Source organism: Diospyros lotus, chromosome 2, assembly GCF_014633365.1.
Source record: "Diospyros lotus cultivar Yz01 chromosome 2, ASM1463336v1, whole genome shotgun sequence".
In the NCBI taxonomy this organism is placed as follows: Eukaryota; Viridiplantae; Streptophyta; class Magnoliopsida; order Ericales; family Ebenaceae; genus Diospyros; species Diospyros lotus.
The window spans coordinates 35775378-35796573 of NC_068339.1; the positions used below are offsets into that span (position 1 = coordinate 35775378).

At 40.4% G+C, this 21196-nt stretch overlaps 1 protein-coding gene and 1 non-coding gene across 7 annotated transcripts in view; both read left to right on the top strand.

Moving 5' to 3' along the window:
* Positions 1 to 21196, top strand: part of LOC127794269 (serine/threonine-protein kinase ATM) — a 156270-nt gene that overhangs the window by 72082 nt on the left and 62992 nt on the right. For all 6 annotated transcript variants that reach the window (XM_052325239.1, XM_052325240.1, XM_052325241.1 and 3 more), the window contains exons 43-45: positions 4947 to 5064; positions 5192 to 5315; positions 5539 to 5679. In XM_052325239.1, the coding sequence (XP_052181199.1) occupies positions 4947 to 5064; positions 5192 to 5315; positions 5539 to 5679 (383 nt within the window). The remainder of the gene's footprint in view (positions 1 to 4946; positions 5065 to 5191; positions 5316 to 5538; positions 5680 to 21196) is intronic.
* LOC127796122 (small nucleolar RNA R71) lies at positions 15432 to 15536 on the top strand. Its single transcript, XR_008021951.1, has one exon. It is a non-coding gene; the product is annotated as a small nucleolar RNA R71 (small nucleolar RNA).

Consider the following 21196-nt stretch of genomic DNA (forward strand, 5'->3'; position numbering starts at 1 on the left):
TCCTAGTTGGTGTCAGGCTATGTTAGATGAGATTGACGCCTTACATTTGAATGGTACTTGGGATTTGGTGCCTTTACCACTAAGAAAGACTCTCGTTGGTTACCGGTGGGTATTCACTCCCAAAGTGGGTCTTGATGGTCAGGTGGAACGTCTTAAGGCCCGCTTGGTTACCAAAGGCTTTACACAAATCTATGGGCTAGATTATAGTGATACTTTCTCTCCTATTGCGAAAATGGCATCTGTTCGTCTCTTTCTCTCTCTGGTTGCCACGTGTCATTGGCCACTCCATCAGCTCGATATTAAAAATGTCTTTTTTCATGGTGATTTGCAAGAATAGGTCTATATGGAGCAACCACCTAGTTTTGTTGCTCAGGGACAATCTTATGTAGTCTGGAAACTCAAGAAGTCTCTCTATGGTCTGAAACAATCTCCACGGGCGTGGTTTGGCAGGTTCAGCACTGTGGTTCAAGCCTTTAGTCTCACTCGAAGTGAAGCTAATCATTGAATTTCCTATCGCCATTCTTCTTCCTTATGTATCTACCTTGTTGTTTATGTAGATGATATTGTTATCACAGGGAGTGATCAAGTTGGAATATAGAAGCTGAAGGAACATCTACATCAACACTTTCAGACCAAAGACCTAGGCCGACTTTGGTATTTCTTGTGTTTTGAAGTTGCTCAGTCAAGAGGTGGTATCTCAATTTCTTAAAGGAAGTATGCCCTTGACATCCTAGAAGAAACTGGTATAGTGAACTGCAAACCAGTTGACACCCCAATAGATCCGAATGTTCGACTCGTGCCGGGACAGGGGGAGCTTTATTCAGACCCTGGTAGGTATAGGAGATTGGTGGGCAAGTTGAACTATCTCACAGTCACTCATCCCGACATTGCTTTTGTTGTGAATGTAGTTAGTCAGTTCCTTAGTTCTCCATGTGATTCTCACTGGGATGTTGTTATTCGGATTTTGAGATATATCAAAAAAACGTCAGGTAAAGGGTTACTCTATGAGGATAAGGGACACACAGATATTTGTTGTTATGCAGATGCAGATTAGGCAGGATCTTCTTCTGATTGTTGGTCAACCTCTGGGTATGTTCTTGTGGGAGGAAATCTGGTTTCTTAGAAAAGTAAGAAACATAATGTAGTAGCTAAATCTAGTGCAGAGACAGAGTATCGGGCTATGGCTAATGCAACTTGTGAGCTCATCTTGCTTAAACAACTCCTGCAGGAACTCAAGTTTTGTGGAGTGTCCCCTATGAAACTTATTTGTGATAACCAGGCTGCCTTAGACATTGCTTCTAATCTAGTATTCCATGAGCAGACTAAGCATATTGAAATCGACTGTCACTTTATTAGAGAAAAATTGGTTGTAGGTGTTATTGTTACAGAGTTTGTTAACTCCAATGATCAACTTGCAGATGTCTTTACCAAGTCTCTAAAGGGTCCTCGAGTGGAATATATTTGTAACAAGCTTGGTGTATATGATATTTATGCTCCAGCTTGAGGGGGAGTGTTAGAATTATTAGTATAATTGTAATTATTATATGTTTGTGTTTTATTTTGTAATTAGCATAGGTGTTTAAGGCCTGTTATGCTTATTATAAATAACAAGCTAAAAGAAGCTAATCTTTTAGGTTTTTCTCTTTTAATTATTTTCTCACAGAAAGTATAGTCATTTAATAGGATAAAACAAAGCAAACGAGTCAAGGCTAGAGTTGGCTTGAGTTCCAACCTTACACAAGAAAATGAGCAATGGGAGAAACAAGCTAAGACAGTTCAGAACCTTGGGATTGAGAACACTAGGTACAATTGCCTTACTGGAAAAAATTTAAGATGCAGTTCAAAGGAATATCAAGGGGAAAGAAGATCAGTCAAAAACTCTCAGTAAACCTAGCCACAATCAAACAATTGAGGAATTTTGGAAGGAGCATGCACGTGAATTCAATGATACATAGTGGGAAAACCGGATTACACCAAGGGAATCATAATCAATTCTTAATATCAACGTCAAGCCCATTCTATAGAATATCACATTGGTAGAAATAAACAAAGGAAGAAAGGATATAGGGTTCTCAAACAAGCCCAATGAAGAGTCAAGTAGAAGAATACCAACATTCTCAACATTGAAAACAAGAAGGGAGAATTATTTGTATAACTTCCTGTTCATTACATAGATGAACAAAGCTTCCAAGATGATGCAGTCACAAGTAGGCAACCACTGCTTGAATATGTTAAATGAGCTCATCCATTACTTTGACAAATTATAAACTGATCAACAAGAATGAAATAAGCTGAATAATTCTGTAAGCTAGCTTGTTCATTATTGAATTCAAGTATGGGGTATTTATACACAAAAATCATCTAAAATATCCCATAAAAATCAGGAACAAATTTGAATTAGTCTTAGAGGATAAACTACATCAACTGAACTTTCAACTTGCTGGAATTATCTTTAGCAAACTGCCTCATCTCTTTAATCTTGGAACCTTATCTCCTCTCCTTAACAACCTTATCACCTTATCCAATCTTGTAATCTGATTTTAAAGATAAAATCAGGTTTCTCCAAATATTTCTCTCTTTTCCATTTTTCCAGCAAAACTAATTCGAATGCTTCAATACAAATAGGTATGGCTTAATGTAGATGTTTGAGGTAATTCATTGTAATTGAAAAAGCCCAAATATCCATGTACTCTAATGCATGTTTCTGCTTCATAATACATGTCTTTGAAAACCTATATATAAGCAACTTGACCTATTTTCTTCTCCAAAACCCTCAAGACTCGTCTAGGAACTTTTTCGTAAGCTTTTTCTAGGGTGACTAAGTAATATGTAACTTCCATTGTTGATCTACCAGGCCTGAAACCAAGTTGGTTTTCTGACATCTTGCCTTCTTAACCTTTGTGCAATCACTTTCTCATAAAGTTTCAGTGTCGCTCATTAGCTTGGTTCTTGTGTAATTTCCACAACTGTAACAATTTCTTTATTCTTTTGAATAACTAGTAAAGTGGTCTTCCTTCACTCGTTTAACTTCCTTTTTAACTTAAGGATCACATTATATAATTTTGTTAACAGAAAATACCCTCATTTCTCATGCATTTTAATACTCGTGTTAGTATGTTATCTGCTTCAACTACTTTACCATTCATTTTTTTTTAATGCTTGCTTTTATTTTTTTCCATTTGGAGTCATCTTTCAACGATTGCCCTCTCATTTTCTAGTACTGTTTGGTTTTTATGTCTTTTATGCATTTCACTTGGCTTAATTCCCTTGTTTATTCCCTTGTTATATATATATATGTGTGTGTGTGTGTGTCTCTCTCTCTCTCTTCATCTTTTGCGACAAGTCCTTGGTATAAATTTTTATAAGCTTTTGATTTTGCTTCGACAACTGCCTTTTTTTGCTTCTCTTTTGACCAAACTATACCTCTTTGCCATTTCTTCATTACAGAATTTATGTAAAATATTGTAGCAAGCTCTCTTAGTTATTAATTTCTCTTGTACCTCTTCATTTCTCCAAGACTCCTTTTGATCTGGGGCTTTTCTCTTTAACTCTCCTCAGACCATTTTTGTGGTATTTCGTATAGCAATGGTCATCACCCTTACATTTGGTTGGCCCCATTTTCTATTTTCCAATCTCTTCTGTCACACCCTTTTTTCGTGAAAACTCTGTTTTTGACCTTTTTAATTTCACCATCCAATTCTTGGGCATCATTTCGCAATAACTTTCTCCACTTCTTGATTTGGGTGTCATTTTGCATTAATTTGTTCTCCTTCACTTTTTTATATGGATGTCAATGACCCAAAGTCTGTGGAGTGGTCAAGGATTCTCCCAGTATAACTTTATTTACAACATAAGTGGTCTTCTTGCCTCTCAATTTGTTGTAACTTATGAAGGCAGCGTGTTGATGCTTGTAGTCAGTTCCATCAATTATTTTGGCAGTTTTGCTATTAGCATGTCAATTTGACAGCTTTCTAAGCAACTGCATAAATGTGAATAAAAAATTGTTAACTGGAGTTATCTAATGGTAAGGATTTACAATTTCAGGGAAAATGAAGAGTGTAATTGTTTTTGTTTCAAGTGAAGCCCAATTTATGCAATATGATTCCTGTTGCCTTCACCTTTCTTTAACCTTAAATATTTTATCTAATAACTATATGACAGACCTTTTTTAATGGCCTTTAGAATATATTATTATGGATAACAAATTGTTTGCAAGTTAGAATTCGTATAGCTGATCCCAGCTTGTGGGATTGAATGCTTGGTATTGATGTATATGACAAATATAATGCTGTCTCTGCCACTGTTTGTTGTGCTAATCTGGCTGTGGATTAATACAGGCAAAAAAGTACATGTCCGCAATTGTTAAAGTACCACTTGAAAGCAAATTTATAGAAGTTGAATTTTGTTTTATTCCTGCTACTCTATATGAAAATGGTAAAAAGAGTGACAGACCATGCTATTGGTACATCAAGGGCTATATCTTGGGCTACACACGTGCATGCAAATGAAAAAAATACCCCTTGCGCCTCGCGCCACCTCACGCCGACTCACTGCACCGCCTTAGATGAGGGGTATTTTTTTCATTTTACATGCATTGTGTATCCCAAGGGGTACCAATAGCATTTTCCAAGAGTGACATTGTGTTTTGTGTCTCTTATCTTGTATCTTGAGGTGATTTGTCAAGGATTAACTAAATGAGAATGTAGGGATATTTGTAGTACGAAAGAATCTTCATAAAATAGATGCAATTGGGGGTTTTCTTTCTGCTTTTAGGAGAGCTTCAGTTTGACTTTTTGTCTTTGACCATGTATACAGAGTATGTGCTTCTCTTTGGCAGTATCAATATAACTGTCTTCATTATCAAAGGATATATCTGTATGTGACTGTGTTTATATATTTCTTATTTTCTTTTCTCACGTTTAACACTGATTTGATGTCATTATCAGCGGAAGCTATTTCACTGGAGAAGTCTACTGCATGGAGGACTGATGGAAAAAATTTTGAGACATGGATTTCTCCACTTGTTTATGTTCTGATTGGTTATTGTGAGGATATGATTTTGAGGTATTCCTCTCTTCTGTCAAATAACCTTTATCAGCAATCACTGTGTCAATATACATGCTTCAGGTTTTCTTGTAGTTCACATAGATTTAATCAAATTTAATTCACTATATTTCTTTGTTGCTTTCAGATTATGCCAAGATATTGTATTGGTGAAACCTGAAGTTGCAGAGCTTCTCTTACCAGATGTTGTCCTGAATCTAGCTGGAAGGAAAAATTTGGACATTAACTTTTGCAAAATAATCTCTTTGCAGGTTTTTGTCCTTGAACCATTTTGGTTGATTTATTGACTTTAGTACATTTCCATTGGCTGCAAAAGTAATTGTGAAACCATTCTTAACAGCAATTGTGAACAATTATTAGCAACATTTTCTGTAATTTATAAACTCTGTATATCTATTGAGTGATTTAATAATTAATTACTTATAATTTTTGTTATTTATGTATCTTTTTTTAACTTTAATTTAGCATTTCCAGGTGCAGGAGAATATTTTGACAGAATCCAATAAGTTGAGGAAATCAATTCAGGTCGTTTTGGACACACTTAACAAACTCCGACTGTGTCATGTCATGGAAAGAAGTGCTTGTTTAGTCTCAAGCAGACGAGATGCTCTAACGGTTAGTATGTCACAAGCAGTCATTTATTTATTTGTTTCTTTTTGAAACAATGTTATTTGAAATTGAGAACTCCACATGTGGATTTTTTTCTACTGTCAATCCCGAGTCTAGATGGAAGATGCTTGCATTAGGTCTCCAATATGAATGTATAACTTCTTGTGTCAAATGAACATGAATTTTAGACAAATGAAAAATTGTCGGGGCATCACCCTTCATAGCATCATGTTACACTGCTTGCATCTAGTGAAAATGAGCTAGAGTTGCTGTAACAATGCCTAGATGTAATGTCAAATTTGCAAGGGTTTTAGCACTTTCATGGAGGTATTTGAGTAAAGAAGCTCATCCAAGATCATTGATCTGTGATTGGATCATGGAATATTGGGTGTTTGATAGGAAAATCTATGGAATGGTGGGTGTGATGATTAGGACAAAAAAATAATATTATGTGCCTCTAGGAGACAAGATGGTTGGAGAGAAGGTTAAAGTATTGTCATATATGGATATAATCTTTTGTTCTCAAAGAATTGGACAAAGAATTGAGTGGCAATTATTTGGATAAGACTTTACAAGATGGAATTGAGGATGTGAAGAGAATAGGATATATGATTACTGCAACTAAAGTTTTTCTAGGAGAATAAACTATTGTCACGCGTCACCAGCTCTAATACCCTATATTACTGCCGATTTAATTTTCTTGCATTAGCTATATCGCTATAACTTTTTATTTCAGTATTTCCTTGTTAGCAGAGTGGACAAATGGAATATTCTGTGCATGTGGCCAGCTGGTTGTTTGTTGCAACGGCCGGGCTGGGAATCTGCCCTTGGGCAGCCTATTTATAGTTAGTTATCTGGCTATGGATAGCATGAAATGAGAAGTCATTGAATTCTACTTCTTCCTATCGTTCTTCTCTCTATCTCTCTATTTTCTCTCTTCCTTCCTCTCAAATTCGTTTCTACGACTGCTCTGATTGAGCAGCCTCTATTCCAATCCTACCTAGATTGGAAATCTCACCATTGCCACGCGAAGATCGTGACAACTTGGTATCAGAGCTCCGATTCTCAGCTGAAAACATTGAACCAATGGCAGACGAAACCAGGATGAAGGGATTGGAGGCGCAGTTGCAGCAGGTCAGCTCGTCATTGGTCGATTTCCACAACCGAGTCGATTAGTTGGAGCTGGGAAGGGAGCACGAAGCAATCGTAGCATTGGACCACAAGGTTGAGAGTTCTATGGAAGGAATGGAATGCAGGCTGGATAGTTCCATTGCGAGAGTGCAGGATGAGTTGGGAGCCCAGATGCAACGATTTATGTTGATGTTCACCGGGCAGCATGCAGTAAGGCTCTTGCTTGATTTCCCTCTCAGGGGAAGAACTGAACCCATTCTGGGGGACCATATAATGAACCAAGGAAGCAACCACCGGGAAAACGAGATGGAACCAGAAGAGGAAATGGAAGGATCGGCGAGGAGAAGGAGAGATGACCAAGTTAATCACCAACCACCTGGGTTTCCTATGCCTCGAATGGAGATACCAACCTTCGAGGGAGCCAATCCCAGATGGTGGATCAGGAGGTGTGAGAGAGTGTTTGAATGGTATAATATACCTGAGAGGCAGAGGATCACTTTGGCATCAACCTACTTTAACGAGGTGGTGGACGCATGGTATCAAGGATGTGTGGGAATGGGAAGGATTCACACTTGGGAAGAATTTGCAGAAAAATTGAATGAACGCTTTGGGGAAAGAAGCATGGTGGACATGGTCGAAGAGTTTAATAAGTTGAAGTAGGTTGGGAGTGTCGAATCCTACCAAAAACAGTTTGAGGAGCTTAAATCTCTTATGATCCACCATAATCCTCACTTGTCTGAAGCTTATTTCGTGTCTAGTTATTCAAGCGGGTTAAATGATGAACTGAGGCCTATGGTGAAAGTATTGAAGCCCAGAATGGTCGAGCAAGCGTCAGAAGGCGTGCGACTACAGGAGATGGTGGTTGAAGCTCTAGTGAAGAAGCAGAAAGAGCAATAGAAAAGCATGGGATTGGGAACGTTTCCTCTGGGAAATAGGAACCCCACTAGGGAAGTAGCCAAGGAGAATGTTGGGACAAGGAATGTGGCTGGAGGAGGATTCCCATCATATGGTGGCTGATTGGGAGATCAAAGGAGACTGTTGGGGTTGTGCTATAGGTGTGGGGACAAGTACTTCCCTGGACACCAATGTAAGAGACAAATTTTGCTGTTAGAAGGCGATGAGGAAGGGATACACGAAGGTGAAGAAGAAGCTGTTGAAGAAGAGTGTGAAGGGGAGCACGATGGAGAGATCTCCATGCATGCATGGCCAGCGATTGTCGAACCGCTCCAGAATTAGAGATCTATGAATCTCTTCTCTAGTTTGCAGCAAAGTGCACCCTAGGTCATCTCTCACAAGGAGCCTCACCTTCTTCTACCAACAAAGAGAACCAATACCAATAACAGTTTGTTTAGGGGGGGGTTGTTTTGACAGAAAACTAATTGGCAAAACAGAAAGATGAAGATGGATGAAAAATCAATAAGAGGAGTGCAACCGGCTGTGTATTTGTCTCCTATGTGAAATCTTCCTTGTCCACTCTATATATCTTGGTTTGCTAGATGCTTTGATCTCCGGAAAACAAACTCAAAGTATCCCCAACAACCGTCCAAGGATTAGAATGATTGGAACAACAAAATGGATACAGAAATCTCTTGTAAACAAAATGCAACCATTCACTCTCTATTCAACCTATCCGGACCTATGCAAGAACAACCGTTCAATCACATAATATTCATTTCCGAGATGTTATACCAACCGGCTATAACATTCTGTACTCTTAAGCATTTAACAGAAAATGAAACCATGCAAATTCACACAAACCTGCCATGAACTCCATGCATTCATAAATCTGCCCAAACTAAACCAAATAGAAATGAATAAGAAACAAACAACAAACCAGATTCTTGTAGCTCATCCGGGACTCAAATTCCACATGGATTCAAGACACACAACCGCTTACAAAATGTTCTAGCCTATCATTACAGCAAGGAAAACAAAATGGAACAAAATGAAGAAAACAGAAAAAATGCTACAACTACAAAAACGGCTAGAATCCTCTCTATTTTCTCCTCTCTATCTATATGATGATATATGAAAATTAATGCTAAGAGGCCTTAAATACATGGCCAAGAAAGGAAAGGCTAGGGAGGCTAGGGTTGGGCCTAGCCCAACAGAAAACAAGTGAGCCCAAGTCTGCTCCTTTATTGTAGGCCCAAGCTCCTTGAAAGTAGGCCCAAGCTCCTTTAGTAGGCTCAAGCTCCTTAAAGCCTGGATCCATAGAGTAGAGGTAAGATAGAAAATAGTGTAAGGACAATTTGAAACATAATAAAATAGAAACAATCAAATATCAGCAAAAATTGCTTCAAATGGCCTAATAAGAATGAGGTGAAATGCCAAAATATGGTATAAATATGCATGCTATCAATTCCCCCATACTTAGACTTTTGCACTCCTGGGCAAAACACTAGACTCTATGACTCAAGAATAGAAATGTGGAAAAACACAAATTAGATGCAAGGTAGGTAAGTCTTCAAGAATTCATCATTCAAAGATCATATTTCCTCTACTTCCAAGAAAACAAGTGACATGGCAATTCATCCAATAAGACAAATCAAAAGTAGAAGCCTCTCACAGGACAAGTGTATGCTCAAAAATCTCTCAAGAGGTGGTGGTGACTGTTTCGCTCAAATTCACCCAATCACAATTCCACTACCATAAGCTTGTTTATCTTCTCAATCTCCACTATCCATGTCAAATGCATGCCACAAATCAAAAGGACTTATTCAGGGTTGTAATGTGGGGAAGAAAGAAATGGAAAGACAACAATGAAGGAAAACATGCCTTAGGTCGAGAAAACATTTCATGCAACTCTAAGATCAAGAGATAGAATTTCCAAGCATTATGAAGAACATTGCATCTTTATTCGGTTGAGTGCGTTTTACGCTCTGTCTCAACTTTGCTTTCTTCTTTTTCTCATCAATTTTTTTTTTTTTTTTCGAAAGAGGTGAGTGCGTTTTACGCTCCTTCTCACCCTTCTATCCTTTTCTTGCTTTTCTTTTTCTTTTTCATGGATGCAAATGGCCTTTGGCCTTATGACTTGCTCGATGAATTCAATCTCTCTCACTAGAATGCACTTACTATTCCTCTTCCTAAGGTTGGAAGGTCCAAAAAGGGTGTATGAGAATGAAGGGTAAAACTGATGGCTCTAAGTGGCAAGCGAAAGAGATTGATTGAATTTTTTTGTTTGTTTGTTTGTTTTTTTTTTTTTTTTTTTTTTTTTTTTGTATAACAAAATGGCTAAATGGGGACAAGAAAGAATGCCTTAATCATGTTTGAGTCATGCATGAACAAATATAGCCTCAACCAAGAATCAAAACAAGTTCTAGAGTGGAAATCATGATAGGTGAATGCACACACAAGAAAGACAATAGGCTCAAAATCCTCACGGCTGTAGACTACCCAATCAATCTATCAAATTAAATTCATTGCCAAGTCACTCGAAATTAAGGAAGATAAGATCGAAGTTCTAATCATGATGGGTTCTTTTAGACTTAATTGCTTAACTTGCATTTCCACGCAAAACAAACTCAACTAAACCCAAGGAAAAAGAAATATGAAAAGATAAAGAAAATGTTGCCAAAATAAGAATGCTGCCTCCCCCCACACTTAGACTTTACATTGCCCTCAATGTAAACATGCAATTCCGATCAAGAATAAGACAAGTAAATGTAAAATACTAGGGAGAGAGAAACAGCCTGATGTATCAAATGTAGGTGGCGTTGAGGAGATGCAGCTCCTCCACAATATGCTCCTGAAAGCTCTCGTAGAATGGCTTAAGTCGCTGCCCGTTCACTGTGAATTGCTTTGCATTGGACTCGTCCTTGATTGCAACTGCACCAAAGGGAAAAACATGAATAACTATGAAAGGACCAGTCCAACGAGAACGTAACTTACCGGGCATCAACTTGAGACGAGAATTGTATAGCAGAACTTTCTGGCCAACTTCGAATGTCTTCCTCACAATAAGCTTGTCATGCACAGCCTTGGTCTTCTCCTTGTAGATGCGTGAGTTCTCATATGCGTCCATCCTAATCTCCTCAAGCTCTTGAAGTTGGAGCTTTCTTTGGGACCCCGATTGACTGATGTCCATATTGCATTGCTTCACCGCCCAATATGCCTTATGCTCCACCTCCACCGGCAAGTGACACGCTTTTCCAAAAACCAACCTATAAGGGGACATGCCGATGGGGGTTTTGTAGGCCGTGCGGTAGGCCCAAAGTGCATCTTCTAATCTCGTGCTCCAGTCTTTCCTATTGGGCTGGACAGTCTTCTCCAAAATCTGCTTGATTTCCCTATTTGAGACTTCAGCTTGCCCATTAGTCTGTGGATGATAAGGAGTCGCCACTTTGTGTATTACCCCATACTTACGAAGTAGGGTGTCCATCTTTCTATTGCAAAAGTGGGATCCTTGGTCGCTGATGATGGCCCTAGGCATGCCAAACCTGCAAAAGATGTGAGAACGAACAAAATCTGCAACCACAGAAGCATCATCAGTCCCGGTGGCTTTAGCTTCCACCCACTTAGAAACATAATCCACAGCTAACAGAATGTACAAATAACCAAATGACACAGGAAATGGACCCATGAAGTCAATGCCCCAAACATCAAAGATTTCACAAAACAATAAGGGTTGTTGAGGCATTTCATTCCTACGTGATATAGTGCCTGTGTGTTGACAACGTGTGCAATTCTTACAGAACTCATATGAATCCTTAAAGAGTGAAGGCCAATATAATCCAGAATCTAGGACTTTCCTAGCTGTACGTTGGGGACCAAAGTGACCACCACATGCAAGTGTGTGACAAAAATTTAAGACAGATGCAAACTCATGGTTAGGCACACATCTCCTAATGACCTGGTCACTACACATGCGCCACAGATAGGGATCATCCCACACATAATACCGAGCCTGACTCTTAAATTTATTTAGCTGTTCCTTCTTAAAATATGCAGGTAATTCAGAAGCAACTAAATAATTTACTAAATCAGCATACCAGGGCTCAACACCATGAATGTGGTATAATAACTCATCTGGGAAATCATCCCTGATAGGCTGGGAGTCCATGACTGTGGAATCTGAAGAAGGAGGGACCCGGCTCAAATGATCAGCTACTAGGTTCTCGGCCCCACTCTTATCTTTTATCTCCACATTGAACTCTTGAAGTAGGAGCATCCACCGTATCAACCTGGGCTTAGCATCGGGCTTCTTCAATAGGTATTTGAGGGCTGCATGGTCAGAAAACACGACAACATTAGAACCCAGAAGATAGGAGCGAAATTTATCTAAAGCAAACACAATAGCTAAAAGCTCCTTCTCAGTCGTGGTGTAGTTTGCTTGAGCAGCATCCAAGGTGCGCGAGGCATAGGCAATGACATGTGACTTCTTCTCCACACGTTGTGAAAGGACAGCGCCCACTGCAAAGTTGGAGGCGTCGCACATCAGCTCGAAGGGTAACTCCCAGTCGGGTGGCTGTATGATGGGTGGAGAAATCAATCGACTCTTCAGTTCCTCGAATGCTCGCTTGCACTGCTCATCAAAGTGGAAGGTCACTTCTTTCTGGAGAAGGTGGGAAAGTGGAAGCGCAATCTTGCTGAAATCCTTGATGAACCTCCTGTAAAATCCTGCATGGCCAAGGAAAGAACGCACCTCCTTCACAGAGGTGGGGTAAGGCAATGAAGCAATAACATCAACCTTAGACCGATCCACTTCTATACCCTTCTTAGATAGAACATGCCCTAAAACAATTCCTTGTTCTACCATGAAATGACATTTTTCGAAATTTAAAACAAGGTTCTTTTCAATGCATCTCTCTAGGACTCTACCCAAGCTAACCAAGCAATCATCAAAAGAAGTGCCATAAACTGAAAAATCATCCATGAACACTTCCATGCAATGCTCTATAAAATCTGAAAATATACTTACCATGCATCGCTGAAAGGTACCTGGAGCATTACATAGACCGAAAGGCATTCTTCTATAAGCGAATGTGCCAAAGGGGCAGGTGAAGGTGGTCTTCTCTTGATCCTCTGGGGTTATGCAAATCTGAAAGTATCCAGAAAAACCGTCAAGGAAACAATAGTGCGACTTACCGGCCAACCTCTCCAACATCTGATCAATGAATGGGAGGGGGAAATGATCATTTCTGGTTGCTTGGTTCAGCTTTCTATAATCAATGCAGACTCTCCAGCTGTTCTGCACTCTCATGGGGATGAGCTCATTGTGCTCATTTGGGACCACCGTGATGCCCGTCTTTTTTGGAACAACCTGCACGGGACTCACCCACTTGCTGTCAGAAATAGGGTAAATAATGCCGGCTGCAAGTAATTTACTTACCTCCTGTTTTACCACATCAAGGATGGTTGGGTTAAGTCTTCTTTGAGGCTGCCTTGCTGGTTTTGCTCCTTCCTCCAATAAGATACGGTGCATGCAAACAGATGGGCTGATTCCAGTTATGTCCGCTAAAGTCCACCCAATTGCTTTCTTATTATTTTTCAGCACATCCAGCAACTTTCTCTCTTGGTCAGGCTGCAAGTTGTTTGCAATGATGACTGGCAGCTTCTCATCTTTCTCCAAGAATGCATACTTGAGGTGCTGAGGCAAAGGCTTGCACTGAATGGTGGGTGGCTGCTGCAAAGAGGGGGCTGATCTATTTGACTGGAACTCTAACTCCAAGGCACTATCAACCTGCTCAACAAGGTTAGCAGCACTATCTTCCACTTGGGAAATGTTAGCATCAAAATCAAACTCATGTCTATGCAAAAATTCAGCAATCTCTAAGCATGCAGCACATTGACTCTCTCCATCACTACAATTAGTGCAACTAATCGTATCTGGGAACTCATGCACAGTGGGGAATTCATCAATTAAATCAGAAGACTCAGAACATGCTTCATTCACTAACAGGTCAACTCTATTTACTTGAAAAGTGGAATGATCCTCGGCAGGGAATTTCATGGCATCAAGTATCTTGAAGTTAATCGTGTTACCAGCAAATTCCATGGAAAGTGTACCCTCATGCACATTGATAATAGTTCTAGCAGTTTTTAAGAATGGTCTCCCTAGGATCAAGGGTGCATGCTCAAGTGTGCTGTTATCTTCCATATTCAAAACATAAAAATCTGCTGGAAAGATTAAATCCTTAACCTTAACCAGCACATCTTCTAGGACTCCAGTGGGGTGTGCAGTACTTCTATTGGCGAGTTGGACAACCACTCCTGTTGGCTTCAAAGGACCACACTGCAATGAAGCATAAATAGAGTTAGGCATGACATTAATGGATGCACCTAAATCTAGTAAAGCATTGCTAAATTGCATGTCTCCTATAGTACAAGGAATGGAAAACATCCCTGGATCTTTACACTTTGCTGGCATGGCAGGTTGGATAAGGACAGAGACATTTCTCCCAAGGTTGATCTTCTCATTCCCCATAAGCTTCCTCTTGTGAGTACACAAATCCTTGAGAAATTTTGCATACTTGGGGATCTGTCTAATGGCTTCAAGGAGGGGAATGTTGACTTCAACTTTCTGGAATGTTTCCAGAATCTCTTTATCCACTTCGGCCTCTGCTCTTTTCTTGTTTTGTGTTGCTCGATGTGGGAATGGCAGGGGCTGGATGTTGGAAAACTCTCCTTGTTCTTGATAGCTGGAGTTTGGTTGCTTGGCTTCTTGGACTGAGGAGGGTTGCTGCTCTTTGCTACCCTCTACATTCTGCTTCTCTACATGCTGCTCCATGTTTGATGATGGTGGAGGGGTTTGGTTGATTACTTCTTTCCCATTTCGAAGCATGATGGCACTAACATTACCCCTTGGATTGGCAACTGGTTGTGAAGGAAGCTGCCCCGAACCTTGACTCCTTAACTCATTGATGTTTGTGGCTAGCTGGCCTATTTGGGTCTCCAAATTTTGAATTGTGGTTTCTGTTTTCTGTTGGAATTGGAGTGTGTTGGCTGCTAGTTGCTTAACAAGATCATCTAAGGTAGGTTCTGACTTGGGTAATGGTGGTGCTTGTTGCATGGCTTGATTCTGCCTTGGTGGTGGAGCATGGTTGCTTGAAGGATGGAACCTCTGCTGAAATGGTTGATTCTGGTGGTATGGCTGCTGGTGCACATGTTGATTGGAAGGGCTGCCATATCTGAGGTTCGGATGGTCTCTCCAACCTGGATTGTAGGTGGCTGAGTATGGGTCATACCTATTGGAAGGTTGTGGTTGGCTGTGCTGCTGGTGCTGGAATGGTCTTCCAGGAAAAATGCCTGCACATGTCTCATTATTTTCTTGCAACTGTGGGCATTGATCTGTTGTATGGGATGGCAAGGAGTAAATGCCACAAAGCTGCTGCTGGGGTTGCTTTCTCTCTAATGCCAACTGCCTGACCATGGAAGCCAATTCCTCAAGCTTGTTTTCCATCCTTTGCTGGTCCATAGTGGCAGCTACATTGACTTCATTGATGGCTTTTGTAGGAGTGCTAATTCTGGTGCCAAACTGCTGGGCATTTTGTGCCATCTTTGATATCAGTTCTTGTGCAGCTGCTGGGGTCTTCTCTGCCAAGGCTCCTCCACTTGCAGCATCTACCAAGTACCTGTCCATGGGGATTAGACCTTCATAGAGATATTGAATTAGGAGTTGGTCACTTATCTGATGGTGAGGGCAGCTGGAACACAACTTCTTGAACCTCTCCCAATACTCATGTAGAGTCTCACCACTCATCTGCCTTATACCACAAATTTCCTTCCTTATTGATGCTGTTCTGGAGGCTGGAAAGAATTTTTCCAGTAAGATCCTTTTCAATCCATCCCAGCTGGTGATAGCAGCTGGTGGCAGGTAATAGAGCCAATCTTTGGCTGATCCATCAAGTGAGAATGGGAAGGCTCTCAGCTTGATCTGCTCTTCATCTACTCCTTGTGGCCGCATGGTTGAGCAAACCACATGAAATTCTTTCAGATGCTTGTGTGGATCCTCTCCTGCAAGGCCATGAAACTTGGGCAACAAATGGATCAGTCCAGACTTAAGTTCGAAGTTGGCATCTAGCTGTGGGTATTGAATACATAGGGGCTGGTAATGCACATCAGGTGCAGCCAGCTCTCTAATAGTTCTACCATCCAAATGACCATGATTTGCATTATTTCCATGATTTCCATTATTGCCATTACCATTATTTCCATTATTTGCATTGTTTGCATTATCTTCATTACCATTATCTGCCATATTGATGAATGCTGGAATAGGTTCGGATGAAGTATTAGAAGTACTGTTAGGGTCAATCCTATCCCGAGACTTAAGTTCTCTAGCTTGCCTTCTAAGAGTAGTCTCTAATTCAAGATCCAAATCAAGTAATTTTTCCTTAGAGGATCTGGTCATGCACTTAGAGATCAGCTCAAAAACAGCACACAAAATGGCCTATGCATACCAAGAACTCAAAAACTCAAACAAAAACACACAAGCAAAAACAAAAACACACAAACAAAAACACACAAACACAAAAACACAAAAACAGGTCAAACAATAAGCCCTTAGATGATTTTTTTATGCAATTTTTCACAAAATTTCAACACAAAAACACTGAGGGACCTAAAAACACTAAAAACCACACCAAATTAGCCACTGAGAAACACAAAATGGCCCAAAAAGTGGTCTAAACGTTGGAATTTGGCCAAAAAAGGCTCTTCTCACGGCGAAGCTGTGACTATTGATCCCCACACCCCCATTTCTTTGGACACCAAAAATCAGCTCAATCGGAGCAAGTGAAAAGCTATGAACAGTAACCGGGAAACTGATTTTTTTTTTCCTCAAAACCTACTCCTATTTTGCCTTAGAAACCACTCTATATGCAAGAAAACATCAAGGAAAGCATATGGACATGAAAGAACATCAAGTAAGGATGAGAAAGGAAGAGGATAGCACCAGTATCTCGAGCTCAATCCTTAAATAATGCTATCTGTTATGGGGATGGTCAAAACAGCTGCTGAATGGAAGGCTGCTGTGGGTTGCTTTCTTTTGGTTGCAGCTGCTGGTGTCTTCTGCCAAACGAAAATGGAGATTAGTGTGGAAGGTAAAGACAACGTTGAATGGAGTGTTAAAAGAGAGGAAACAAAAGGAAAATGTGAGAAAGAAAAATGGAATATCCTCTTGGTCAGGTGATCTGCTGTCAGAGGCAGAAAAGTGGGATTCAGAGCATTCTAAAAATAGTTATGCTCCTGATCTGCTGCAGGGTTGTCTCCTTGCTGTGTGAGCTTGCTTTTCAGAGCCTATCAGAGCACATGAAGATCAGAGAAGGACACAAACAAGGCGTGATACTGAAAAATCAGAGAAGGACTGCAGGTGTTTTGCTTTTTCAGTTGCTGCAGGGTTGCTTTTTCAGTTGTTCAGGTTGTGCAGCCCTCTCCAACAGCCACTTCTTGGTTCAAAAATGATTCCAAAAATGAGAAAACATAAAAGGAAAATACACACAAACAAAAAGAAGATCGAAAAGGCAAATGAGGCTTCTCTGTTGCTGCTTGCTATCAGTTTATCTCAAGAACATAATAGCTTTTCACCAAGAACACAAAACTGATAACCTTCTCAACAACTGATAGCCTTTTCACCAAGAACACAAAACAAACAAAAACACTCAAACAAGAAAACAAAACAAACATAAAATAGGGTCGGTCCTCTATGTTTTTAGAAGAAAAACTTGGCTCCCCGGCAACGGCGCCAAAATTCTGGCCAGCGATTGTCGAACCGCTCCAGAATTAGAGATCTATGAATCTCTTCTCTAGTTTGCAGCAAAGTGCACCCTAGGTCATCTCTCACAAGGAGCCTCACCTTCTTCTACCAACAAAGAGAACCAATACCAATAACAGTTTGTTTAGGGGGGGGTTGTTTTGACAGAAAACTAATTGGCAAAACAGAAAGATGAAGATGGATGAAAAATCAATAAGAGGAGTGCAACCGGCTGTGTATTTGTCTCCTATGTGAAATCTTCCTTGTCCACTCTATATATCTTGGTTTGCTAGATGCTTTGATCTCCGGAAAACAAACTCAAAGTATCCCCAACAACCGTCCAAGGATTAGAATGATTGGAACAACAAAATGGATACAGAAATCTCTTGTAAACAAAATGCAACCATTCACTCTCTATTCAACCTATCCGGACCTATGCAAGAACAACCGTTCAATCACATAATATTCATTTCCGAGATGTTATACCAACCGGCTATAACATTCTGTACTCTTAAGCATTTAACAGAAAATGAAACCATGCAAATTCACACAAACCTGCCATGAACTCCATGCATTCATAAATCTGCCCAAACTAAACCAAATAGAAATGAATAAGAAACAAACAACAAACCAGATTCTTGTAGCTCATCCGGGACTCAAATTCCACATGGATTCAAGACACACAACCGCTTACAAAATGTTCTAGCCTATCATTACAGCAAGGAAAACAAAATGGAACAAAATGAAGAAAACAGAAAAAATGCTACAACTACAAAAACGGCTAGAATCCTCTCTATTTTCTCCTCTCTATCTATATGATGATATATGAAAATTAATGCTAAGAGGCCTTAAATACATGGCCAAGAAAGGAAAGGCTAGGGAGGCTAGGGTTGGGCCTAGCCCAACAGAAAACAAGTGAGCCCAAGTCTGCTCCTTTATTGTAGGCCCAAGCTCCTTGAAAGTAGGCCCAAGCTCCTTTAGTAGGCCCAAGCTCCTTAAAGCCTGGATCCATAGAGTAGAGGTAAGATAGAAAATAGTGTAAGGACAATTTGAAACATAATAAAATAGAAACAATCAAATATCAGCAAAAATTGCTTCAAATGGCCTAATAAGAATGAGGTGAAATGCCAAAATATGGTATAAATATGCATGCTATCAATGCACTCAAGGGAGTCCCTAACAATAAAATAATTAAGGTTGAAGGGAAGGTGAAGGACTGCAGCCTAATGATCCTGATTGATAGTGGAAGCACTCATAGCTTCCTTGATAAAGGAATGGTGGGGAAGCTTAAGTGCAAATTGGCTAGTACACTACCACTGAGTGTAACCGTGGCCAACGAAAGCAGAGTAATAAGTAAGTCAACATGCCAAGGGTTCTGCTGGGAGATGCAGGGGGACCCATTTGAGGCAGACTTGAGGCTGTTGGGCTTAGGGGGATGTGATGTCGTTTTGGGCGTAGATTGGATGAAAGAAGTTAGTCCTATTAGCTTTGATTTTAATAGGATGGAAGTCTCCTTTGAGAAAGAAGGGAGAAGACTGACTCTATCAGGAGGAAGGGAAGCAGGGGTATGCAATATGATAACTGGAAAAAGGCTCCAAAAGGTATTTAAGAACAAGTGGGGAAGGTTAACGCAATTGTTTTCAATTGTGTCAATAGAAGAGGCGTCGGGCAGTGCTAGGCCAAGAGAAGCCTATTTCAGCATCAAGGCTCCGGACACCCCTGTGGAACAGGTACAAAACACTGCCTTACTTGATAAATTGCTGATTGAGTTTAATGATCTATTCCAAGAACCAAAAGGCCTACCCCCCAATCGAGAGTTTGACCATGTTATCCATCTTAAACCTAACTCGGAGCCTATTAATGTGAGATCCTACAGATACCCACCCATTCAGAAATCTGTTATAGAAACTATGGTTAGGGAAATGTTGCAACAGTCCATTATTAAACCCAGCCATAGCCCCTTTGCTTCTCCGGTTTTATTGGTGAGGAAAAAAGATGGTTCATTGCGCTTTTGTGTGGATTACCGCCAACTTAACGCCATAACTATCAAAGACAAATTCCCTATACCTTTGGTAGAAGATCTCTTGGATGAGCTAAGTCAAGCCAAATTCTTTTCTAAACTTGATCTTTGCTCGGGTTATTATCAAATTAGGATGAAACCCGAAGACACCCCTAAAACAGCCTTTAGAACCCATCATGGGCATTTCGAGTTTTTAGTGATGCCATTTGGGCTCACTAATGCCCCGGCCACCTTTCAATCACTAATGAACCGAATCTTTGAGCCTTACCTAAGAAAATTTATATTAGTTTTCTTCGATGACATACTTATCTATAGCCCTTCTTTTGAAACTCACCTAAAACTACCTTTGAGATCCATAAATCCAATCAGCTCTATATCAAGAGGTCTAAATGTGCTTTTAATCAAAGCCAAGTGGAGTACTTGGGGCATGTGATATCGGAAAATGGGGTTAGCACCGATCAAAGCAAGATAGAGGCAATGTTGAATTGGCCAAAACCCAAATCAGTTCAAGCTTTAAGGGGATTCTTGGGCCTCACAGGTTACTACCGTAGATTTGTCAAGGGATATGAGGTCATTAGCAAGCCATTAACTAGACTCTTGAAGAAGGAAGGGTTTAAGTGAGGTGAAGAAGCTAACATGGCCTTTGAAAGGGTAAAGGAGGCGGTAAGTAGGTTACCTACTTTGGGGCTATTTGATTTTGGCAAACCTTTTGTATTGGAGACAGATGCATGTGAAACCGGCATTGGGGCAGTGTTGATGCAAGAAGGGAGATCGTTGACCTTTCTCCGCCGTGCACTGGGACCAAGGCATGTGGGGTTAAGCATTTATGAGGAGTTCCTGGCTGTGTTAATGGCCGTTGATAAATGACGGCATTATTTTGAAGGAGGGAAGTTTATAATTAAAACCGACCATGAAAGCTTGAAGTTTTTATTACAACAGAAATTGCACACTCAGCTGCAAAAGAAGGGGATGTCCAAGCTTATGGGGTTGGACTATGTGATCCAGTACCGAAAAGGTAAAGAAAACGTGGTTGCCGATGCCTTGTCCAAGTGTCATGAGGTTGGGGAAGTGTCCCTTATAACTACGGTAGTTCCTGAGTGGTGCAAGGAAATTATTAACTGCTACGAAGGGAACGCAAGGATTAAACAGATACTGGAAAGAGTTGCTACGGGCAACCAGGAGGGGGATGGATATAGCTTGGGTGGAGGAGTGCTGAGATACCATGGGAGGATAGTGGTTGGAGATGATGCTCTCAAAGAGAGGATACTGCGATCCCTTCATGAGTCAGCCTTAGGAGGGCATTTGGGAGTGCAAAACATTTACTTAAGAGTAAAACAATTGTTTTATTGGCAAGATCTTAAAGCAGAGGTGAAGAAATTTATCATGGTCTGTGGGGTGTGCAAGCGATGCAAGAGTGAGACGGTAGCTTATCCTGGGCTTCTACAACCTTTACTGATTTCAGACCAAGCTTGGGAAAGCATCTCTATGGACTTCATTGAAGGGCTGCCAAAGTCCGAGGGAAGGGACAGCATTTTGGTAGTGGTTGACAGGCTCACAAAGTTTGCATACTTCATAGGGTTGACACATCCTTTCACAGCCTAAGATGTGGCTCGTGTCTTCCTGGACCAGGTGGTTAAGGTTCATGGGGTCCCAAAGACTATTATTTCCGACCAAGACAA